Below are 22,510 nucleotides of genomic sequence, written 5' to 3' on the forward strand. Positions count from 1 at the left end.
GGAGCACCTTGACAGCTTAACAGGTACTAAATGGTACAATACTTGGATGTATGTATGCGGTATGCACAGATGAGGGCAGTAATATGCATATTAGCAGAAAAAACTCTGTATTTTTGTAATACACCAGCCGGTGGATACTATTGTTTGGACTTTGACGGTATGGAGCACCTTGACAGCTTAACAGGTACTAAATGGTACAATACTTGCATGTACCTATGCGGTATGCACTGATGAGGGCAGTTATATATGCGTAACTATACGCAGAAAAAACTGTTAAAAAAAAAAAACAGCCGTGAATAGTATTTTTGGGACTTGCACAGTATGTAGCCCTTGACAGATTAACAGGTACAAAATGGTGCAAATGCACTACAGTCCACTGAACAATCACGTATTTCTGAACAGCAGCAGGACCCAACAGTGCAGCACCACAAAAAAAAATCCATGGATTAAACCCTAAATTGCACTCTGTCACACAATTCTGAGCAGCAGAAGTTTTGTGGAGCAAATAAAAATAAACTCATTTGGGCTGAACAATGAGGAGATAAGATGCTTCAGAAAGTTCAGGCAGCTTGGAGATCTGTATGAGGCAGCTGACTGCTATCTGCCCCTCTCTGCTGCAATGCTCAATAACGTGAATAGGAGGTTTAGCTATCAATGATCCTTCTCAGAGTAACAGCACAGCACTCTGCACTCCTGTCTTTCCCTAATCCTGATGTGACTAGCAGTTGCAGTGTAACGCTGTGGTATGAGCTATTCACACACACACAGTCCCGTCCTCTCTATCTGAGTGCATAGATTAAATGAAAAGAGGCAAGATGGCCGCCGATTATATAGGGGCTGTGACATCACAGGGGTCAGTGAACACTGATAGGCTGCATCTCACATGTGATTCAGGGTCAGCCCGCCTACCTTCATTCCCGCCGCTGTTTCCCGCCCTCCCATAATTCCCTGCCCCATATACTCACATGTGGATCCGCCATCTTAGGTCTCCAATAGCCTGGAACGCTGTAAAATGGAGTTTAATGAAGCGATTCGTGCGATAGAATCGCGGCGATATTCGTATTCATTGTGAATCGAATTTTTAATGAAATTCGTAACGAATTCGGGTTCATCAACTTCAATTCGCTCATCTCTAACAGATACAGTACACCATTACCAGAGCTGTCTACCAGTAACTTACCTCCCCTTTCCCCAGGCGCACAATGATGTAATGGAAAAAGGGGAAAATGTAAAACACAAGCACATTCTATATGCTTTACCTATCCTGATTGAAGCAATGAGCTGCAGTGAGGATCCACCTATCTGCCACCAAGCTCCCTCCACAAATATGTGATCCTCGAACTTGTAGACTAGCCTGCCATGGCCATTCTCCTTCTTGTGCTCGGGTTCCTCCAACAATCCGACTTTCCATGGCCTGCACACCGCAGTCTAAGGATGGAAGAAAGAGGTCAGTGTCTTGAAGAGATACCGTAAGTGAAATAAAAATGTATTGAAAAGATTCCTGGCCAATAATTAGAAGTTTGTCCAGTTTAAAGGGGACTTTCATGGTTTCTGAATTATAAGTCATCGCTGTGGTCCCCAATGGCTTCTCACCACCCCCAACCATGATCTCCTCCTACACCCAAACATGGAAAAATCTGTAAAAACTGGCAGTGCAGGCCGAAGCCATTTTTGACAGGTTCCCTTCATACAGAACATGTGAGTTTTAACAAACCAGCATTCCAAAAATTTGTCAGTTGTGTCATCGTGTGTGACATACTGATTTCACTTGTCTCTTGAATGAGGGGTCTTTTAAAAGTACCCTTTTAGATTTAGTTTAGAAACTTCTGGAACTCAGAGGCAGTGCTGACAGCTATGTCATAGAGGTGAATGTGACTATGGTACATCATTGAAACCTACTGGAAATGACTCAACGAGATGTAAAAATTTGCTTAAACTAGTGGGTAGAGATGAGCGAACTTACAGTAAATTTGATTCGTCACGATCTTCTCGGCTCGGCAGTTGATGACTTATCCTGCATAAATTAGTTCAGCTTTCAGGTGCTCCGGTGGGCTGGAAAAGGTGGATACAGTCCTAGGAAAAAGTCTCCTAGGACTGTATCCACCTTTTCCAGCCCACGGGAGCACCTGAAAGCTGAACTAATTTATGCAGGATAAGTCATCAACTGCCGAGCCGAGAAGTTCGTGACAAATCGAATTTACTGTAAGTTTGCTCATCTCTACTAGTGGGCATAGTCCCTTTAAAACAATATCTGCTGCACAGAGGCTCTGGGGCAGATGGGGGTTATCAGCTTTGGGGTACCTGTCAATAGAAAGCATTTCTACTATGTCCATGTTTAAGAGGCGATTACAGAGCAGACTCAAGTTCATTGACCTCCCTCTACCTATCCACTACTAGTCATTGTTGCTCCACTGCAGTATTTTCCAACCAGGCTGCCTCCAGGTGTTACAAAACTACAACTACCAGCATGTCCGGACAGCGGTTGGCTGTCCAGACATGCTGGTAGTTGTAGTTTTGCACCACTGATTGGTGGCCATAAACATTTGAATAATGTGTGTGTATCATGTGTCTGGCCTATGTGTGTTTGTTCCATACTAGGGGAAAGGTGTCTGTTTTTGGCTTAAAGGGGTACTCCATCCCCATGCGAAGGATTGGGACACGATGTCTGATCACAGGGGCTTGGAGCTTCTATGCTCGTGACGTCACACCACAACCCCTATGTTCTAGTACACAGTCGTCATGCCGCTTCCCATAGGACATGTATGGAGGGGGCGTGACGGCTGTGGTTGCCCGTCCTCTGGCACAGAGCGGAGTTCCGAACAGCAACCCCCAGCGATCAGACATCTAATCCCCTATCCAAAGTCTGATCGCTGGGGGTCGCTGCTTGGGACACCGCTCCTTGCAGGAGGACGGGCAACCACAGCCGTCACGCCCCCTCCCTTCATCCTTTGGATAGGGGATTAGATGTCTTGGGGCGGAGTACCTCTTTAATCCATTCTGCTCACTGGGAAAATATGCATGCATGGCCAAACCAAGTGTGCAGGTGTATGAAGGAGTCTAAAGGAAAAGCTGTTAGCTGAGGGAGCTGGCAGCTATTAAATATATGGCCACTATTGAGAGGCAATGTAAATGTGTCTTGTCAAGGGTTGGAGAACAATGGGCCAATTTTGCATAGATGCCCCTGCTGCCTGTTGTCCTGCCAGTGCCACTTAATAATAATTCTTTATTTATATACCTCACACGGATTCCGCAGCTCTGTACACTCAAATTAGTACCTGCCTCACTGGGGCTCACAATATAAACCTACCAGTATGTTTTGAATTGTGGGAGGAAACTAGAGTACCCAGAGGAAACCCACGGAAACATGGATAATACTTACCAACTCTTTGCAGATGTTGTCCCTGGTGGGATTTGAACTCAGTGCTAACCACTAAGCCACTTATCTACATCCGTTTTCTTCATTGCATAGAGTAGAAAACATTTGCCATATGTTACATTTAGATGTTCTGTTCCTTTTTTCCTTCCAATTGTTTTTATAGGGCAGCCTAAAACTTATTTTGAAATATGACAAGGACATTGCAAAAAAAGAAATTTGGTAGCTACATTTTGCTACTAAATGTCAAGTGTTCCAGGCATGAGGAACAGCCTGACCCGATAAGAGAAAGGACCTTGTCTCCAAAACAGAAATAAATAAAATGTCACCAAATGCTGCATTACTCAACTTTGTACAGTAATAAGGCTGGGATTCATGTCTGGGGCTTTTGTTCTAATCTAATGACATCTAAGTTTTAATAGTTTTTGTTCTAGATGAGATCTTACCGCAGTTCTCTTCATCCGAGCCGTCTGCACAGTCTTTGACAGAGTCGCATTCTGGATTGGTCTTCTTTACACAGCTCCCGTCTGCACATCTGTAGTTAAAGGCACCACAGGGAACAGCTGTGTAAAAATCAAAAATTACAATGCAATGTGAAAAAGGCATGCGACCACTCCACAGGTTTGCTAATGTACAACCAGGCGCGCCACATGTGTACTAACCACAAAGGAATACAAAGAGAATGCTGAGGTAAAGAGCAGATATAATGATAATGGAAACTTCAGGACAAGTTGATGACAGGATATTGTGCAATGTTCCTGTCCATTTTTCCCTTAAAGGGGTACTCCACCCCTAGACATCTTATCCCCTATCCAAAGGATAGGGGATAAGATGTCTGATCGCGGGGTCCTGCCGCTGGGGACCCCCGCAATATAGTATGCGGCACCCACCTGTTTCTGCTCCAGAAGCGCTGGAGGGTCCCTCCCATAGACTTGCATTGAGGGGACGGGGCGTGACGTCACACGGGGGCGGAGTCGTGATGGTCTGGTGGTCGGGACCCAGACCCTCCAGCGCTTCCGGAGCAGAAACAGGTGGGTGTCGCATGCTATACATTGTGGAGGTTCCATGGCGACGGGACCCCCACAATCAGACATCTTATCCCCTATCCTTTGGATAGGGGATAAGATGTCTAGGGGTGGAGTAGCCCTTTAAATAATTATGTTGTTTAAAGGTTTTTTTTTCAGAACTTTAACATTCAATATCTGAACAGTGGGTGTCTGACACCCCGCACATCCGACACACAGCTGTTTGCCAGAGCCTTGCCATAAGTAAGTTGTTTAGTGGCCATGCTGGGTTACTGCAGCTCAGCTCCCATTCATTGCAATAGCTGGAGATGCCAGGTATCAGACCCCCCACTAGTCAGATGTGGAGGTCCTATACTGAGGGTAAGCCATCAATGAAAAGTAAAAAAAAAAAAAAAAAAAGCCCTCTTACTCATAACTATAAATGTAAAAACCACCTACAGTATTTAGGAGAATGTCCAGGATTAGATACCTTTGCTGTGCAACTTCACTCTAATGCAGTTATTACAGTGGTCACAAGACGAGACCAGGCTTATTCTGGCTAGGGGTGTAGGGGGTATATGTCTGAGCTTGTCAGTGTTCAGAAGCCCCACAGCGTATAAATGGAGCGCTGACCACACATGTTCCATGTGCTCCATTATTTCAGGGCTCAGTTTTCTTATGCTTTCTTGTGAGGATGCCAGCGGTCCGTCCCACACAAATCAGCTCGATATCCCCTGTCCTTAGCATAACCTTGGGATTTGGGACTATCCCATTAACCATCTTACAAATTATCTTTATTAAAGACTACAATCAGACTATTAGACAAAGATCAACCAGCAGTATCCAGGTAACTCAATCTCTCTAATAAACATTGTAAATGATAACAAATATTAGCAAGCATGGTTGCTGCTCACAGCAGGGCCGGTTTTGCCTATAGACAAAGTAGGCGGATGCCTACAGCGGCCTCTCTTGGGGGGCGCAGCTCTGACCTCCGCAAAAAAAACTTCACCAGAGATCAGAGAGCGCTCACCCCCTTGTGCTTCTTATCTTGGAGGAGGGTGGCATGAAGCGCTGCACTCCTCCAAGCGTACAAATCAACATCAAAGGGGCGCCATCTTACTATAAAATATTAAGCCTGAGGCTGTTAGTGCAGGAGCCCGGGCCGCGCTGACTCTCTGGGAGGTGAGTGATGCTCCTCCCCTTCCTCCCAGGCTGCAATGCTATTGGAGTAGGAGCACATGCTTTGCTTCCTGCTCCCCCGCGGCGCGCACTCCTACACCTGCCCGCGCTGAGGCCACCATCTATAAATTTCTTGGGAGTAAGAGGGAAGGGGACAAAGTGCTGTTTAGGAGTCAGTGGGCAGTAAATGGGCAATTTCTCAATGTTTCCTCAGCAGAGTTCCTCCAGCTGTGCCAAAACTACAACTACCAGCATGCCTCTGCCTGTCCAGGCATGCTTGGAGTTGTAGTTTTGCAACAGCTGGAGGCACCCTGCTGAGGAAACATTGAGAAATTGCCCATTTACTGCCCACTGACTCCTAAACAGCACTTTGTCCCCTTCCCTCTATCTATCTACATCTATCTTTCTCCTATATATTTCCTATCTATCTTATATTTCAGCATTTCCCAACCAGGGTGCCTCCAGCTGTTGCAAAACTTTAAAGGGGTAGTCCAGTGGTGAAAAACTTTTCCCCTATCCTAAGGATAGGGGATAAGTTTGAGATCGCGGGGGGTCCGACTGCTGGGCCCCCTGCGATCTCTCTGTACGGGGGCCAGGCTCTCCGGCCAGATAGCGGGTGTTGACCTCCGCATGAAGCGGCGGCCGACACGCCCCCTCAATACATCTCTATGGCAGAGCCGGAGATTGCTGAAGGCAGCGCTTCGGCTCTGCCATAGAGTTGTATTGAGGGGGCGTGTCGGCCGCCGCTTCGTGCGGAGTTCAACACGCCCCCTTTCCGCGGGCTGTCAGGGCCCCGTACAGGAGATCGCAGGGGGCCCCAGCGGTCGGACCCCCCGCGATCTCAAACTTATCCCCTATCCTTAGGATAAGGGATAAGTTGTTCACCACTGGGTTCACCACTGGACTACTCCTTTAACTCCCAATATGCCTTTGGCTGTCCAGGCATGCTGAAAGTTATAGTTTTGCAACAGCTGGAGGCACCCTATTTGGGAAATACTGATCTATACATCTGTATATTATCTATCTCAGATCTACCTGTCTCATATCTATCTATCTATGTATCTAATATCTATGTATCTGTCTCATATCTATCTATCTATCTATACATCTCATATCTATCTCATATCTAGCTATCTATCTCTCCTATCTCTCTTTCATATCAATTTCTCTCATATCTCTGTCTGTCTATCTTATATCTATCTCATATCTATATATCTGTCTCATATCTATCTATCTCATATCTAGCTCATATCTAGCTCATATCTATCTATCTATCTCATATCTATGTCATATCTGTCTGTCTCATATCTATCTATCTCATATCTATCTATCATCTCTATCTATCTATCTCATCTCTCTCTATCATATCTATCTTAAATCTATCGATATATCTTCTATCTATCTTTTATCTCAGTGATAGACAGATATTTCCAGTGTTTTAAAATATATTTTTTTAATAGACAAACGCCCGCCTGCAATGACTGCTCTGAAGAGCAGGAAGAACAGGCGGGCCGGCGCTTTGAAACGTGCCGAGGAAGAGCGGAGCGCCACTTACCCTACCCATGGGCCCATCGGCGGTTACACCACCTCACCCGTGTCATGCAGGACACCAGGTATCTCAATGACACTGAACCTGGTGTCACCACCTCCTCACTATATATAGAAAACTACAACTCCCAGCATGCCCAGACAGCAAAAGGCTTTCTGGGCATGCTGGGAGTTGTAGTTTTTTTCTAAATCGGGAGGCACCCCGGTTGGGGAACGCTGCCTCAGAAGTTACAGAAGGAGTAAAGATGGAGGGGAGGAGGTTTCCCCTGGTGCATAAAGTATCATGTACCTATAACTCCTTATCGCCATCTTTACTCCTTGTCCTGTAACTTCTGAGGCAATTTTTCCCAACCTGGGTGCAAGATGTAGCAAAACTACTACTCCCAGCATGCCCAGAGGCCCAATAGATGTCTGGGTATGCTGAGAGTTGTAGTTTTACACATACTAGCTCCCAGTAGTAATGAGATTACATTAGGAGGTTTGTTACAATGTGCCATCCCAGTAGTAAAGAGATTACATGAGAAGGAGGTTTGTTACAGTGTGTCATCCCAGTAGTAAGGAGATTACATGAGGAGGATGTTTGTTACAGTGTGTCACCCCAGTAGTAAGGATATTACTTGAGGAGGAGGAGGTTTGTTACAGTGTGTCACCCCAGTAGTAAGGAGATTACATGAGAAGGAGGTTTGTTACAGTGTGTCACCCCAGTAGTAAGGAGATTACTTGAGGAGGAGGAGGTTTGTTACAGTGTGTCACCCCAGTAGTAAGGAGATTACATAAGGAGGAGGTTTGTTACAGTGTGTCACCCCAGTAGTAAGGACATTACATGAGGAGGAGGTTTGTTACAGTGTGTCACCCCAGTAGTAAGGTGATTACATGAGGTGTGGGTTTGTTACAGTGTGTCACCCCAGTAGTAAGGAGATTACATGAGGATGGGGTTTGTTACAGTGTGTCAACCCAGTAGTAAGAAGATTACATGAGGAGGAGGAGGTGTATTACAGTGTGTATCCCCAGCAGTAAGGAGATTACATGAGGAGGTTTGTTGCAGTGTGTCAACCCAGTAGTAAGGAGATTACATGAGGAGGAGGTGTGTTACAGTGTGTCACCCCAGTAGTAAGGAGATTACATGAGGAGGGGGTTTGTTACAGTGTGTCAACCCAGTAGTAAGGAGATTACATGAGGAGGTTTGTAACAGTGTGTCACCGCAGTTGTAAGATGGGGCGTGTCAAATGGCGGAGCCAGTGGGCGGGGTCAAGGGGGCGACAAAATTCCTTGCACCAGCCCTGGCTCACAGACTTGGTTTTATAATCCTGCCAGTTCACTGCCCCATCAGGATAAACCACCCCCTGCCTTTATTTTTATTTGTTAGTTTTCTACCTTGATATTGCTCTGTATTTTCTGCTCAGTCAGATTCACAGACTGGGAAGGGGCATTACACAGCAGGCGTGACATCGTCTGAAGCCATACAGGGGAGAACTTCCTCCCTCACTCTGCTACACATAGCCGACAGCAGTTTAGTGTGCAATGAGCTATGATTGGCTAAGGCTGCACACACTCCAGCCTGAATTTCCTGATTTTGGACTTCTGTCAGGCCAGCAGGAGTCCAAAGTCTGTGCAAGAGATGGGATGAAATGTGCTCTGGACAAGTAGCAAGACACCTAGCGGCAGCTTTTCTAAACACAAATAAAACAAACAAAACTTATTTTTTTAAACAAAGTACATTAGAAAGATTTTTTTATTTACCATAAGGAGTGCAATAGGAAAAATTTGTTTTAATGACAGTCCTCATTTAAGCCCTTAAGGACCCGGGGTTTTTCCGTTTTTGCATTTTCATTTTTTCCTCCTTACTTTAAAAAAAATCATAACTCTTTCAATTTTGCACCTAAAAATACATATTGTGGCTTATCTTTTTGTGCCACCAATTCTACTTTGTAATGACATCAGTCATTTTACCCAAAAATCGACGGCAAAACGGAAAAAAAAAATCATTATGAGACAAAATTGAAAAAAAAAAAAAAATCCATTTTGTAATTTTTGGGGTCTTCAGTTTCTACACAATAAATTTTTCTGTAAAAATGACACCTTATCATTATTCTGTAGGTCCATATGATTAAAATGATACCCTACTTATATAGGTTTGATTTTGTCGGACTTCTGGAAAAAAATCATAGCTACATGCAGGAAAACTTATACGTTTAAAATTGTCATCTTCTGACCCCTATAACTTTTTTATTTTTCCGTGTATGGGGCGGTATGAGGGCTTATTTTTTGCAATGTGATCTGAAGTTTTTAGCGGTAGCATTTTTGCATTGATAGGACTTTTTATAAATTTTTTTCATGAGATAAAAAGTGACCAAAAATGCACTATTTTGGACTTTTTGGAATTCTTTTGCGCGTACGCCATTGACCGTGTGGTTTAATTAGCTATATTTTTATAATTCTGAAATTTCCGCACGTGGCGATACCACATATGTTTATTTTTATTTACACTGTTGTTGGTTTTTTTTATGGGAAAAGGGGGGGGGTGATTCAAACTTTTAATAGGGGAGGGGTTAAATGATCTTTATTAACTTTTAGTTTTCACTTTTTTTTTGCAGTGTTATAGCTCCCATAGGGACCTATAACACTGCACACACTGATCTTTTATATTGATCAGTGGTTTCTCATAAGAAACCAGTGATCAACGATTCTGCCGCATGACTGCTCATGCCTGGATCTCAGGCACTGAGCAGTCATTGGGCGATCGGACAGCATGGAGGCAGGTAGGGACCCTCCGGCTGTCATGTAAGCAGTTCGGGATGCCGCGATTTCGCCACGGCGATCCCGAACAGCTCGCTGAGCTAACCGGCATGATTTTATTTTCAACTTTGAATGTTGATAGAGGCCGGGCCCGACGCGTTATAGAACGGGAGCGGACTCGTGACGTACCGGTACATCATGGGTCCTTAAGAGGTTAAAGGTAACTTTCTCCTGCCTCTGATACTAATGATACAATTGGTTCTCCGCAAGCCAAGAGGAGAAGCATCCAGAACCTTCCCAGGCAATTGTAACATAATAGAAGAAGAAGGGTGGAAAGGGCCCTAACAGAAACAAACCTTTGCTTTCCCATTTGCTGCATACAGGTCATAGTGGTCATATAAATTAAACATAACGGGGGGGGGGGGGGGGATATTTATGAAGCACTTTACCCTTGTTTTCTGGGGTTAATTTGGTGCAAATATTTGTCGCAGTGCATTTTTTGTACCTTTTGTTGCACCTTTTCAACTACGCACATTCCTTTCCTTGGCGGCAGTATGTGTGTTTTGAGTCGGGTTTTTGCAGTGGTCAGGAATTTATGAAAATGGGACTTTTTAAAAAGGCGCAAAATTTTGCGCAAACCCTTTAAAAAGGCGCAAATTACCTCCATAATAAAAGTGGCATAGAAAACAAACACTACAAAAATTAGTTGAAATTTCTCATTAATATAAACAAATCACCTTGTTATTGAAATATATATGTTTCCTATAAAAAAAAATGACAACATTTTTTTTGTTTTTATTTTTTTTATTTAGAATCATTTTTCAATATGGTTAGGATGGACATGTTTAAACATCTGGGTATTTGGTACAATTAAGTTTAACACACAAGGAATCACCTCTGAAAGAGCTTCCTGTAACACTCACCTGTAAGGTGGGTAAATTCACACATATGTCATTTTTGAAATTGCACCAAATTTATAGCCCAACTTGCGCCTTTTTGTAAATTTGGTGCATTGAATTAAAAAGCCACCCATGAAAAAAAGGAGTAAAAAAACACATACTGCAGCCATTATTTGTACAACTTAAAGGGGTACTCTGGCTCTAAAACATCTTAAAACATCTCCTTTGGATAGGGGGTAAGATGCATGATCGCGGGGTTCCTGCTGCTGGGGACCCCCGCAATCTTTCATGCAGCACTCCGGAGCGAACATTGCTCCGGGACTGATGAATCACGATCACGGGGCTGGAGTATTGTGAAGTCATGGCCCCGCCCCCGTGTGACGTCACGCTCCGCCTCCTCAATGCAAGCCTATGGGAGGGGGCGTGACGGCTCAACTGATGCCAGAACTTTAAACAGATTTGTAAATTACTTCCATTTAAAAATCTTAATCCTTCCAGTACTTATCAGCTGCTGTATGCTCCACAGGAAGTTATTTTCTTTTTGAATTTCCTTTCTATCTGACCACAGTGCTCTCTGCTGACACCTCTGTATATTTTAGGAACTGTCCAGAGCAGGACCAAATTCTCATAACAAACCTATCCTGCCCCGGACAGTTCCTAAAATGGACAGAGGTGTCAGCAGAGAGCACTGTGGTCAGACAGAAAGTTAAAAAAGAAAAGAACTTCCTCTGAAGTACACAGGAGTTGATAAGTACTGGAAGGATTGAGATTTTTAAATAGAAGTAATTTACAAATCCGTTTAACTTTCTGGCACCAGTTGATTAAAAAAAAAAAAAAAGGTTTTCCAGTGGAGTGCCCCTTTAACATTTTAGGGCCCATTCACACAATGAAATTACCACTCAAATTTCCCTTTGCACACTCTGGAATTGGTGCGATTCAGTGCCTATTTCATGTGAAATTTATCCAGGGAAATGAATGTTGGGGAAAAAAATCCTATAGAACAAACGGGATTCTGCCATGAAGAATTAACATGCTCACTCTTTCAGCAGAATCCAGACTGCAGCATTTTCAAAATTGAATTTCCGCTGCAGAATTTCTGCAGTGTGAACAGGTCAGCAGGAATCCCATTGGCACCAATGCTAGCTTTATGCAGCGGAATTTCTCTGAAATTCTGTATTTTGGATGGGCCCTTACAGTGTATGCTCTAGCGTAGGGAAATATAAATTAGAAATAGCAAAATGACAAAGTCTGAAAAACGTATACGAAATAATGTGGTTAAGATGTTACCTTCATGGCAATTCTCTTCATCTGTACCATTCACACAGTCCTTGTTTCCATCACAGATCTGTGCGGCGGGTATACACTGTCCTTCTGGGCACTGGTACTGGGCAGGACATACTAGGGTAAAGAAATGAAATGCCTTATAGTGGGTAATACAATGGCTGAAAAAAATATTTGGGTAAGACTTATCAAAACCTGTGTAGAAGAAGAGTGGTGCAGTTGTCCATAGCAACCAATCAGACGGCTTCTTTCATTAAAAAAAAAAAAAAAAGCTTGTGAAGAAGGAAAGTAGCAATCTGATTGGTTGCTATGAGCAACTGCACAACTCTTCCTCAACAAAGGTTTTAATAAATCTCCCCCTTTATGTCTTAAATTGGGAATATTAGTCTATTTACCACAGTTCCTCTCATCCAGCCCATTGGGGCAGTCCACGACACCATCGCATAGCGGGACACACATTCCATCTGCTATACAGAGGAATTCCCCAGGACAAGCTGCATAGAGAAACAGCTTTATACACTTTCCAAAAAGTAGATCATTTATGATGAGATTCTATTAAATGGTTAATCATACAACTCACGGTCTGTCCTATTGTAGAGGCTGTAGGAGACTTGAATCCCCGGTCCAGTTAGGGATCTGGTGCAGGTAAAAGTTACGGTGATGTTATTGAGCACTCCTTCAATTCTCTCAATGTAAGGTTTTAGTACCCTCATACCACACATCCTATAGATAGAAAAATGGAATAGTCACTTTATTATAGGGATCGGCCGAAATTGGTTTTTAGGGCCGATACCGATAATCGGTGGAGGTTAGGGCCGATAGCCGATAACTTATATCGATATTCCGGTATAAGTTATCGGCTATTTATCCCCCCGCGACACCGCTGCAGATCATTGATTTAAAGCGGGCGCTTTAAATCAATGCACTGCAGTGGCTTTTGCGGTGCCATAGGCGGCCGCCGCCACTCGCTTCTCTCCCCCTGCCTGTCTGAGGGTCCTGAGACCTATCACCGCCACCGCTCCCCCCGCCGCGCCGCACCGCGCCTAGGGGTGCCTCCAGCTGTTGCAAAACTACTACTCCCAGCATGCCCGGACAGCCGTTGGCTGTCCGGCCATGCTGGGAGTTGTAGTTTTGCAACAGCTGGAGGGCCTCAACAGCTGGAGGGCCTACTGTAGGTATAGTATATTATACAGACCCCTGTCCATCCCAGAACCCTGACTCACCTTCCCAGTAACGCTGCATAGACGCCGCTGCGCAGCGACGCACCTAACGTTACGGCGTAGCGGCATCTATGCAGCGTACTAGGCCGGAGCCTGCCAGGTGTGGAGAAGAGGACCCCCGGAGAAGAAGGACAGCCCGGACCGGTTCACCCTCCACCTTGAATGCCGCCGGACACTACAGGAAGGATGGATGGCCCGGACCACCCCCATTACGGGTAAGTTTTATTTTTTTTATTGACTTGGACGGTGGGGGAGGGGCCCGACCGGTATAGCGGTATGGGCAAAAATACATACCGTGGGAGAAAAATTAAAACGGTATCTGGTTCATACCGGTATACCGCCCAGCACTACGGTGGGGGGTGCGATGCGGTGCGGTGGGTCGGGGGGCGGGGCATTATCGGCTTATCGGCAAGGTAATTGCCGATACCGATAATGCCCAAAATCGTGATTATCGGCCGATAATATCGGCCATACCGATAATCGGTCGATCCCTACTTTATTACTTACCAGGCTTTATGCCATGGAAATATAAACTACAGTATTCATACATAGACACTCTTCAACATTGAAATTGTAACGCCAAGAAGCAAAAGTCACTGAATTATGGAAATGACAGGATCGATAGACATGTTACTGATACGTAAAGGGTTAAACTATGGAAACCATGGAATATTTAGAACATCTCGAGTATAAAGTATACACATGCAGAAAGACAAACACTAACACGGCTTGGAACACTATCGGTGAGGTTATTATTGGTTGTTTGTGGAATTTTCTGCCATGCTCAAAGCACTTGAGCACGCATATCATCTGGATCTGCTGCTGGCTGCTCCCTTTGCACTTGCTGACCAATGATATGCCAGATGTGCTCAATGTAATGCAAACCCAGAGACACTGTAGGCCATGGTAGCATGTTTAGCCCACAAAAGAGTAGCAAGAGCAACATATGGCCTAGCATTGTCGTTTTGAAAAATGACACCTAGGACACTTTTTTTTTTTTTTTTGTATGGGCCATTTATTTCTTACTAAAATAAGTTGATCATATCCCCCCTTAAACGTCACTTCTCAAGATTAAGCAGATGTAATTCTTTTCTGGTGCAGAGTATTCCTGCTCTGTCCTGCCGGGCTGCAAAAAAAAAAAATTAAAATGAACCATCTCTCACCTTCCTGGGTTCCCGCGGAGCGCCACTACAGCTGTTCGGTCCTCCGGGCCATCTTCTTCATACTTTCGTGTGAACGAAGCGTCACATGGCGCTAAGCCTATCGCCGGCAGCCGCGATGTTCTGCCTCGGCCGGCGATAGGCTATCGCCGGCCGAGGCAGAACATCGCGGCTGCCAGCGATAGGCTGAGCGCCATGTGACGCTTCCTTACACCCAGAAGTATGAAGAGGATGGACCGTAGGACCGATCAGCTGTAGTGGCGCTCCGCGGGAACCCAGGAAGGCTAGAGATGGTTCATTTTCATTTTTTTTGCAGCCCGGGCAGGACGGAGCAGGAATACTCTGCACCAGAGTACTCCTTTAATATTTCCTCATAGCTAAGATGTTCCATGCCCCTTGTTGGTTTAGTTACGTCTCTGTACCATTTCCAGCTCCAGGGCATCCTTTTTATGGCCCGGTACAAAAAACTGAACAGCATATTCCAGGTGAGCCATACCAATGCTTTATAAAGGGGTAGTATTATGTCCCTGTCCCTATAGTCCATGCTTCCAACAGTCAATATCCTGCTGGCCTTAGAAGCAGCTGCTTGACATTGCATGCTGTTCTGTAGTCTATGATCTACAAGTACATTTTCCGCATGAAGGTTTTTGGTACTGAGATCATTGTTACGCCGAGCGCTCCGGGTCCGCGCTCCTTCCCGGAGCGCTCGCAGCGTTTTCCTGTTCGCAGCGCCCCGGTCAGACCCGCTGATCGGGAGTGCTGCGATAATGTCCCTAGCCAGGATGCGATCCGCGATGCAGGACGCGCCCGCTCGCGATTCGCATCCCGGCCCGCTTACCAGACTCGTTCCCCATCTGTTCTGTCCCGGCACGCACGGCCCCGCTCCCTAGGGCGCGCGCGCGCCGGCTCTCTGCGATTTAAAGGGCCGGTGCGCCACTGATTGGCGCCTGATACTAATTAGTGTGTTCACCTGTGCACTTCCCTATATAACCTCACTTCCCCTTCCCTTCCTTGCCGGATCTTGTTGCCATTGTGCCAGTGAAAGCGTTCCTTGTATGTCCCAAGCCAGTGTTCCAGACCTCTTGCCGTTGCCCCTGACTACGATCCTTGCTGCCTGCCCTGACCTTCTGCTACGTCCGACCTTGCTCTTGCCTAATCCCTTGTACCGCGCCTATCTCAGCAGTCAGAGAGGTTGAGCCATTGCCGGTGGATACGACCTGGTTGCTACCGCCGCTGCAAGACCATCCCGCTTTGCGGCGGGCTCTGGTGAATACCAGTAGCAACTTAGAACCGGTCCGCCGGAACGGTCCACGCCAATCCCTCTCTGACACAGAGGATCCACCTCCAGCCTGCCGAATCCTGACAATCATAACTTTACATTTATCCACATTGAACCTCATTTGCCAAGTGGATGCCCAGACACTTAGTCTATCCAAGTCATCTTGTAACTTATGCACATCCTCTATAGACTGTACCGTACTACAAATCTTGGTGTCATCTGCAAAGATAGAAACAGAGCTGTTAAAGGGGTACTCCTGTGGAAAACTTTTTTTTTTTTAAATCAACTGGTGCCAAAAAGTTAAAAAGATTTTTAAATTACTTCTATTAAAAAATCTTAATATTTCCAGTACTTTTTAGGGTCTGTATACTACAGAGGAAATGGTTTTCTTTTTGGAACACAGAGCTCTGCTGACAACGGCTGTCCGAGCATGCTGGGATGTTAGTTTTGCAACCTCTGGAGGTCTGCAGGTTGGAGATCACTGCTCTATACCATTAATAAATAAATGAAACAAGAGTGGGCCCAGTACTGAACCTTGGGGTACACCACTAATAACCGGTGACCAATCAGAGTACCAATCATTGACCACCACTCTCTGGGTAATGTCCTTAAGCCACTTTTAAATCCAGATCCAAACTAAACCTTTTAAACCTAAAGATCTTAATTTACCTATCAGACGTCTATGAGAGACAGTGCCAAACGCCTTTGCAAAGTTAAAAAAACATTTTGAAGAAGATTTACCATTCTTTTGAAACATATGGCTTTTATATGACAATTTTTTTTAACTTTTGCTTACATGCGACCCATTATTTAAATAGTCACACGACCTTGATAAATACCGTATTTATTGGGGTATACCACGCACCGGCCTATAACACGCACCCTCATTTTACCAAGGATATTTGGGTAAAAAAAGTTTTTTACCCTTGGTATAATGAGGGTGCGTGTGTGTGCATGCGTATACCCCGATACACGCCCAGGAAAGGCAGGGGGAGAGAGGCCGTCGCTGCCGGCTTCTCTCCCCCTGCCTTTCCTGGGGTCTAGAGCCCTGCTGCCGCCACTTCTCTCCCGCTGGCTATCTGCGCCGCTGCCCGTTCTCTCCCCCTGACTATCGGTGCCGGCGCCCCATTGCCGGCGCCAATAGCCAGGGGGAGAGAAGCGGCGCCGGCAACGGGGCGGCGCCGATAGCCAGGAGGAGAGAACACTGCCCCGTTGGGTCCGCGCTGCTTCAGGCCTCCGGTGTGCGTCCCATGCGTCGTTGCTATGCACGGCGCGGCGCAATGACGAGTGACGTCATTGCGTCACGCAGCGCATAGCAACGACGCAGGGGACGCACACTGGAGGCCTGAAGCAGCGCGGACCTGACCCTGGCAACAGGTAATTATACAACCGGGGATGGGGGAGGCAACGGGGCAGCGGCGCCTGCAATGGGTGCCACTGCCCCTTCTCACCCCCTGTCTGTCGGCGCCGCTGCCCCATTGCCGATAGCACCGATAGCCAGGGGGAGAGAAGGGCCGGCAGCAGGGCTCTAGACCCCAGGACAGGCAGGGGCAGAGGAGCCGGCAGCGACAGCAGGTCTCTGCACTTGCAAAGCCGCTGCAGTTCATTGATTTAAAGCGCCCGCTTAAAATCATTGAACTGCAGCGGCTTATCGGCGTATAACACGCAGGTAGACTTTAGGCTAAAAATTTTAGCCTAAAAAGTGCGTGTTATACACCGATAAATATGGTAAATCACATGTAAGCAAAACCCGGGAAACCCGCTTACAAAAGCATTTTTTAAAGCAGAAAGGTTTTCCCTTATGTTACTAGCCGAAGTTCTTCATCTAGCCTTTATTACCAGTAGCGTTGCTAGTGAGTGACGGAGGGAGGGAGATACCGCATCGGATGACATCCTGACTGGCCGGCCTGGCACTAAATAGCTGCACTCCAACTATCCCGCAAACAACCCATCCCCCCTCCTCAGAAATAAAAAAAAATATTAAAAACTATGCCGCATGCATGAATATCCGTACTCTGGAGGCTTTTTTGTTTAATTTTGAGCCCGCATTTTGTGACGTTGGTTGGCAAAGTCTTGTGTTGCTGCTCTGAGGCCGGAGTTTACGTCAGGAAGGAAGACATCACAGCACCAACAGGCACAAACAATAGTGAGGCCACAAAAAAAACGCTCGGTAAGTTACCCACCCCAAAATGTACATGAAGCTGTATTATGGATGTTTCTTTTTTTTTTTTTTTTTTACGGAAAAATTTTAGTGCCACATATGGGTTATTTACATAGTCTGTAAAAATTCCTACACAATTATTTTGTGCCTTATTCTATTTTAAGACAACATTAATTTAAAAATGTTGTGGGTAAGCCAGCATGTATGTGTCCAGTGAATAGTTATATCATAAATGTTTTCTATAATTTAACATAAATTTAGTAGCTTTGTTTTATGATGCAGAACAAAAACAGTTGTTGAAGTGCGTGTTAATGGCTTTTTCTGCAGAAGTATTTACTTTCTATAAGCCAGGTTGGATCTGGAATACATATGTGACTTTTAAATGGAGATGTAACTTTTAGGCTCCGGCCTAGTAACGCTGCATAGATGCCGCTGCGCAGCGACTCACCTGACGTCACGGCGTAGCGGCATCTATGCAGCGTACTAGGCCGGAGCCTGCCCGCTGTGTGGAGAAGAGGACCCCCGGAGAAGAAGGACAGCCCGAACCGGTTCACCCTCCACCCGGAATGCCGCCGGACACTACAGAAAGGATGGATGGCCTGGACCACCCCCATTACGGGTAAGTTTATTTTTTTTTATTGACTCGGAGGGTGGGGGAGGGGCCCGACCGGTATAGCGGTATGGGCAAAAATCCATACTGTGGGAGAAAAAATAAACGGTATCCGGTTCATACCGGTATACCGCCCAGCACTACGGTGGGGGGTGCGACGCGGTGCGGTGGGTCGGGGGGGGGGGCGGTCGCGGTGCGGGGGGGGGGGCGGGATCATTATCGGCTTATCGGCAAAGTTGTTCAGTTGCCCATAGCAACCAATCAGATCGCTTCTTTCTTTATGCAGAGACCTTTTTTTTTTTTCAAATGAAAGAAGCGATCTGAATGGATGCTATGGGCAACTGGGCAACTTTCCCCCTGCACAGGTTTTGATAAATCTCCACCACGGTCTGGGGAAGACCAAGAGCCTTTTCAAAGATCAGCACCACATTTGCCTTGCACAAATCCCTTGGCACAGTACCAAAGTAGAAAAGTTTTGTAAGCAGCACCATGCAGGACAGGTGCAGGTGCACCTCACTTCCATGCACTGACATACAAAGTGCAGGATGGTGACAGCACCACCAGGATTTATTTAAAAGATTTATTTCCACATGAAACATTTCAGCCTTTGTTGACCATAGCCTGTTTGATAAAGGAGTATTGCATGGTCAAAACCTTGCATGTTGAAATAAATCTTTAAAGGGACTTGAATCCCGGTGGTGCTGTCAGTATCCTGTACTTTGGCACTATACCCCTAGAATCTCTACTTCTTAATGTCAAGGGTACAGAAGCCAATTGATTCCTGAGCCTTCATTTGTTTTCTTTTACCTTGGACCATATTGATGTTCTATCAGTTTTGTACATTACATCATGTGTTACCAGCACCCCCCCCCCCCCCCCCTACTATCAGCTTCTCCCTCTTTGCTTTCTATACACAGAGCTAGAGAACTGTCATGACCGACTGGGGGGACAGGGAGAGTGAGCCCTAAACTGTACCTAATAACATTCTCCCTGCCTACTTGCCCATTCTAAATGCCTAAATGGCAGATCGACAACCATGGTGTTGGCCCCTACCTACGCTAAAGTGCAGTGGGTGTAAAAACAAATATTAATATACATAGTCAGTCACAGACCAGAAACATAACAGAAAAACTACCAAAAAGATTTGCAAGACAGATATACAAGACAGAATATATACAGGCAAGCAGAGCAGGATTTGTACTAACATACAGTTCAGAAGTGGAACCAAGATAAACGGCTGATATGAATAAATGAACAAGACAAGGTATGGAATAAGTATACAGCAATAACCAGAATATGCAGGGGATGAACAGATGAACTGAATGTTAAACACTTAACAGTTGAGTCCATGGAATGGCTTCTGGATCAGAGCACATATAGTGACAGACAAAAAGAGTTCCTAATGGGACTACTCAGACTGGTACTATTTGAGAATTATTTCATGTACGGTGACACTTTCTATCTGCAGCAACGGGGATCAGAAATGGGGGGAAATGTGACCCCCCCCTTATGCTAATGGATATATGGCCCACTTTGAAGAGACCCACATTTACAACAATGATCTTTTCCGCAAGCATTCTGTTTGTTGGAAAATATTTTATGGGAGGGGCCACTTACAACTTTACATCAATTCATAGAGTACATGAATAACATTAGGAGTGAACTACAATTCAACATGTCCTGCAGCCAGACCCACATTAGCTTCCTGGACACCCTAGTTCTCAAAAATGAGAATGGGGGTCTAGAGACTGACCTCTATAGGAAACCCATTGATCGCAACAGCTTGCTACACTTCACCAGTTCCCATCCCAAAGCTGTTAAACAATCACTGCCTAGAGCCCAATGTCAGCGCATTGTAAGTGATCCGGACAAAAGAGAGATAAGATTAAGATAAGACCTAGAAAACAAATTCAGAGAACGTGGATACCCAGAGAGAGTGTTGGAACAAGCAAGAGCCCCCTCCACCAGAACACCCCTGGACACACCACGCATCCCATTTGTCCGTAATTTTCATCCCCTCTCATGTAAGATAGACAATGTGGTCAAAAAACACTGGTACCTCAATAGGTCTTTCCCCAGAATTGAGGAATTCAAAAACCCTCGACTTATTTGTAATAAAAGGGCACCCAACTTGCGTGACAAACTGGTTCTGACATTGGCTCCACACTCACTACCACACGTCAAACCTTCCTCCAGAGCAAAAAGAATGGGACGTATCCATGCCTGCATTGTGCCCAATGTAGTCACATAATTAAGGGTGACGCCCTTCAACACCCTCAGAGCGGTGAAAATATCAAAATAAAGTCCCTCTACACATGTAATTCGAGGAATGTGGTATACTCCATCAAGTGCCCATGTTGTCTCCTATACGTTGGTGAGACCACACAACGTGTAGGAGACCGCATTTACCGACACAAATCCACGATCCGTTGCAAGAACCTACTTTTCCCGATTCAACATCACTTTGACAGAATGGGCCACAATATCTCACAATTGAGGTTTCAGGTTATAGATCATGTGGAGAAACCAGGGGAGGCCACATTAAGAAACTACTACTCAAAAAGGAGGCATTTTGGATTAATCACCTAAACACTATAGAACCCAGAGGTCTTAATCGAGATTAGGAAATTAGCCAGATCTTGTAAATGATATTCTTGTTGATTATTACTTTTTAACTGCTTTTTATATTTCCCTTTTAGATTCACTGTTGAAATAACTGTCAATCTCTTCAAGCATAGAGCACTGTCAGAATGGTTCCGCGTGAATCTCAATATAACCCCAGATCAGGTTTTATTATGTATGATTCCTTTTACCATTTTTTGCTCTCTGTTATATTGTATCATTTTTTATACTGTGAGTTGGTTTTTGGTTTATTTACAACCCGCATTATTTGTACAGTGAAGATACCTTCCGGTCCTTTGACAGGTGTTTTCACATATCACCCTGAAGGTGATGGCTTCCTCTCCCCGAATATACCTGCTGACACCTATGTTCAGGTAGATCAGTTGATAAAGGCCACGAGGTGGCCTAAACGTGTCCTGTGAGCCGCTGCATTGCTATGCATATTTATGAATAAACACTTCAGGTGATTTTGCATTCATCCGTGTGTGCCTGGATTTCTTCTACCTATTCTATTGTGGTATCCCATTACAGGACCTTGTCTTGTTCCTGTCTTAAGTCCCCTCAGGAAGAGACCCTGCAGTCCATAGGGCTCTCCTGCAGGACTTTCCCCCCTTGCTCATCAGTTATTGTTTCATCACTTTGCATATATGATGTCTGTATATTATTCAATGTATATAAAGGATATACAAATGTCTAAAATATATAGGACCTTCCTGGGTCGTGTGATACTGTCATGCAGGGGTGTACCTAGAGCATTTGGCACCCGGGCGGACCCTTTGTTTAGCACCCCCCCTCCCCTCCCCCCAGGGACGGACTGACAAGACTCGAGGCCCCCGGACCAAAAAATGTGCAAGGGCCTGCTAGGCCTGGTTCGGTCTGGAGAGTGCTTACACCTCAGAAGGTGTGGATCGTTGAAGAGCCTTACTTCAATGTGAGGCCAAGTGGATTCTGAAGACCAATGCACAGGGTAACTAAGAACTTAACGATCGGTTAAATCTGAGTCCGTTTATTTAATACCATCTACTCCAGCATCTGATTTTTGTATAAGATACTTGTACTCCCCTTACAAAGCTGTTATATGCTTTGATTTTTATCCCACCAGGTCTTTTGTTTTAAATGTGTATTTTGTTAACGCCCTTTTGCTCTGACGACATACAGGTATGTGTATTTAACCACCTGGATGCGAGAGCAAAGGCGTGGTCTGAAGAAGCGCCTGCAAGTGGCGTGAACTTGCTGTTACCGTTTCCTAGTGTACTGCGTCCACACCGGTCTGTTTTTACTGCTGCATGATCCCATTAAGACTTTCTAGTTTTGCACATATCCCGGTGGTGAGTGCCTCACGTATCTACCTTCAAGTATACATTCATAAAGTGTGTTAACCCTTTAGGTGTTTCACAGGAATATCAGCAATGTAAAGGAGAAAATTCTAAATTCTTCT

At 45.3% G+C, this 22,510-nt stretch overlaps 1 protein-coding gene across 5 annotated transcripts in view; it reads right to left on the bottom strand.

Annotated features, from left to right (window-relative positions):
* The window catches only part of TMPRSS6 (transmembrane serine protease 6), a 133,913-nt gene that overhangs the window by 19,329 nt on the left and 92,074 nt on the right, over positions 1–22,510 (bottom strand). For all 5 annotated transcript variants that reach the window (XM_056524118.1, XM_056524117.1, XM_056524121.1 and 2 more), the window contains 5 exons: positions 12,601–12,743; positions 12,416–12,514; positions 12,027–12,137; positions 3,820–3,936; positions 1,260–1,428 (listed from right to left, as the gene is read on the bottom strand). In XM_056524118.1, the coding sequence (XP_056380093.1) occupies positions 1,260–1,428; positions 3,820–3,936; positions 12,027–12,137; positions 12,416–12,514; positions 12,601–12,743 (639 nt within the window). The remainder of the gene's footprint in view (positions 1–1,259; positions 1,429–3,819; positions 3,937–12,026; positions 12,138–12,415; positions 12,515–12,600; positions 12,744–22,510) is intronic.

This window comes from Hyla sarda, chromosome 6, assembly GCF_029499605.1.
Source record: "Hyla sarda isolate aHylSar1 chromosome 6, aHylSar1.hap1, whole genome shotgun sequence".
Lineage (NCBI taxonomy): Eukaryota > Metazoa > Chordata > Amphibia > Anura > Hylidae > Hyla > Hyla sarda.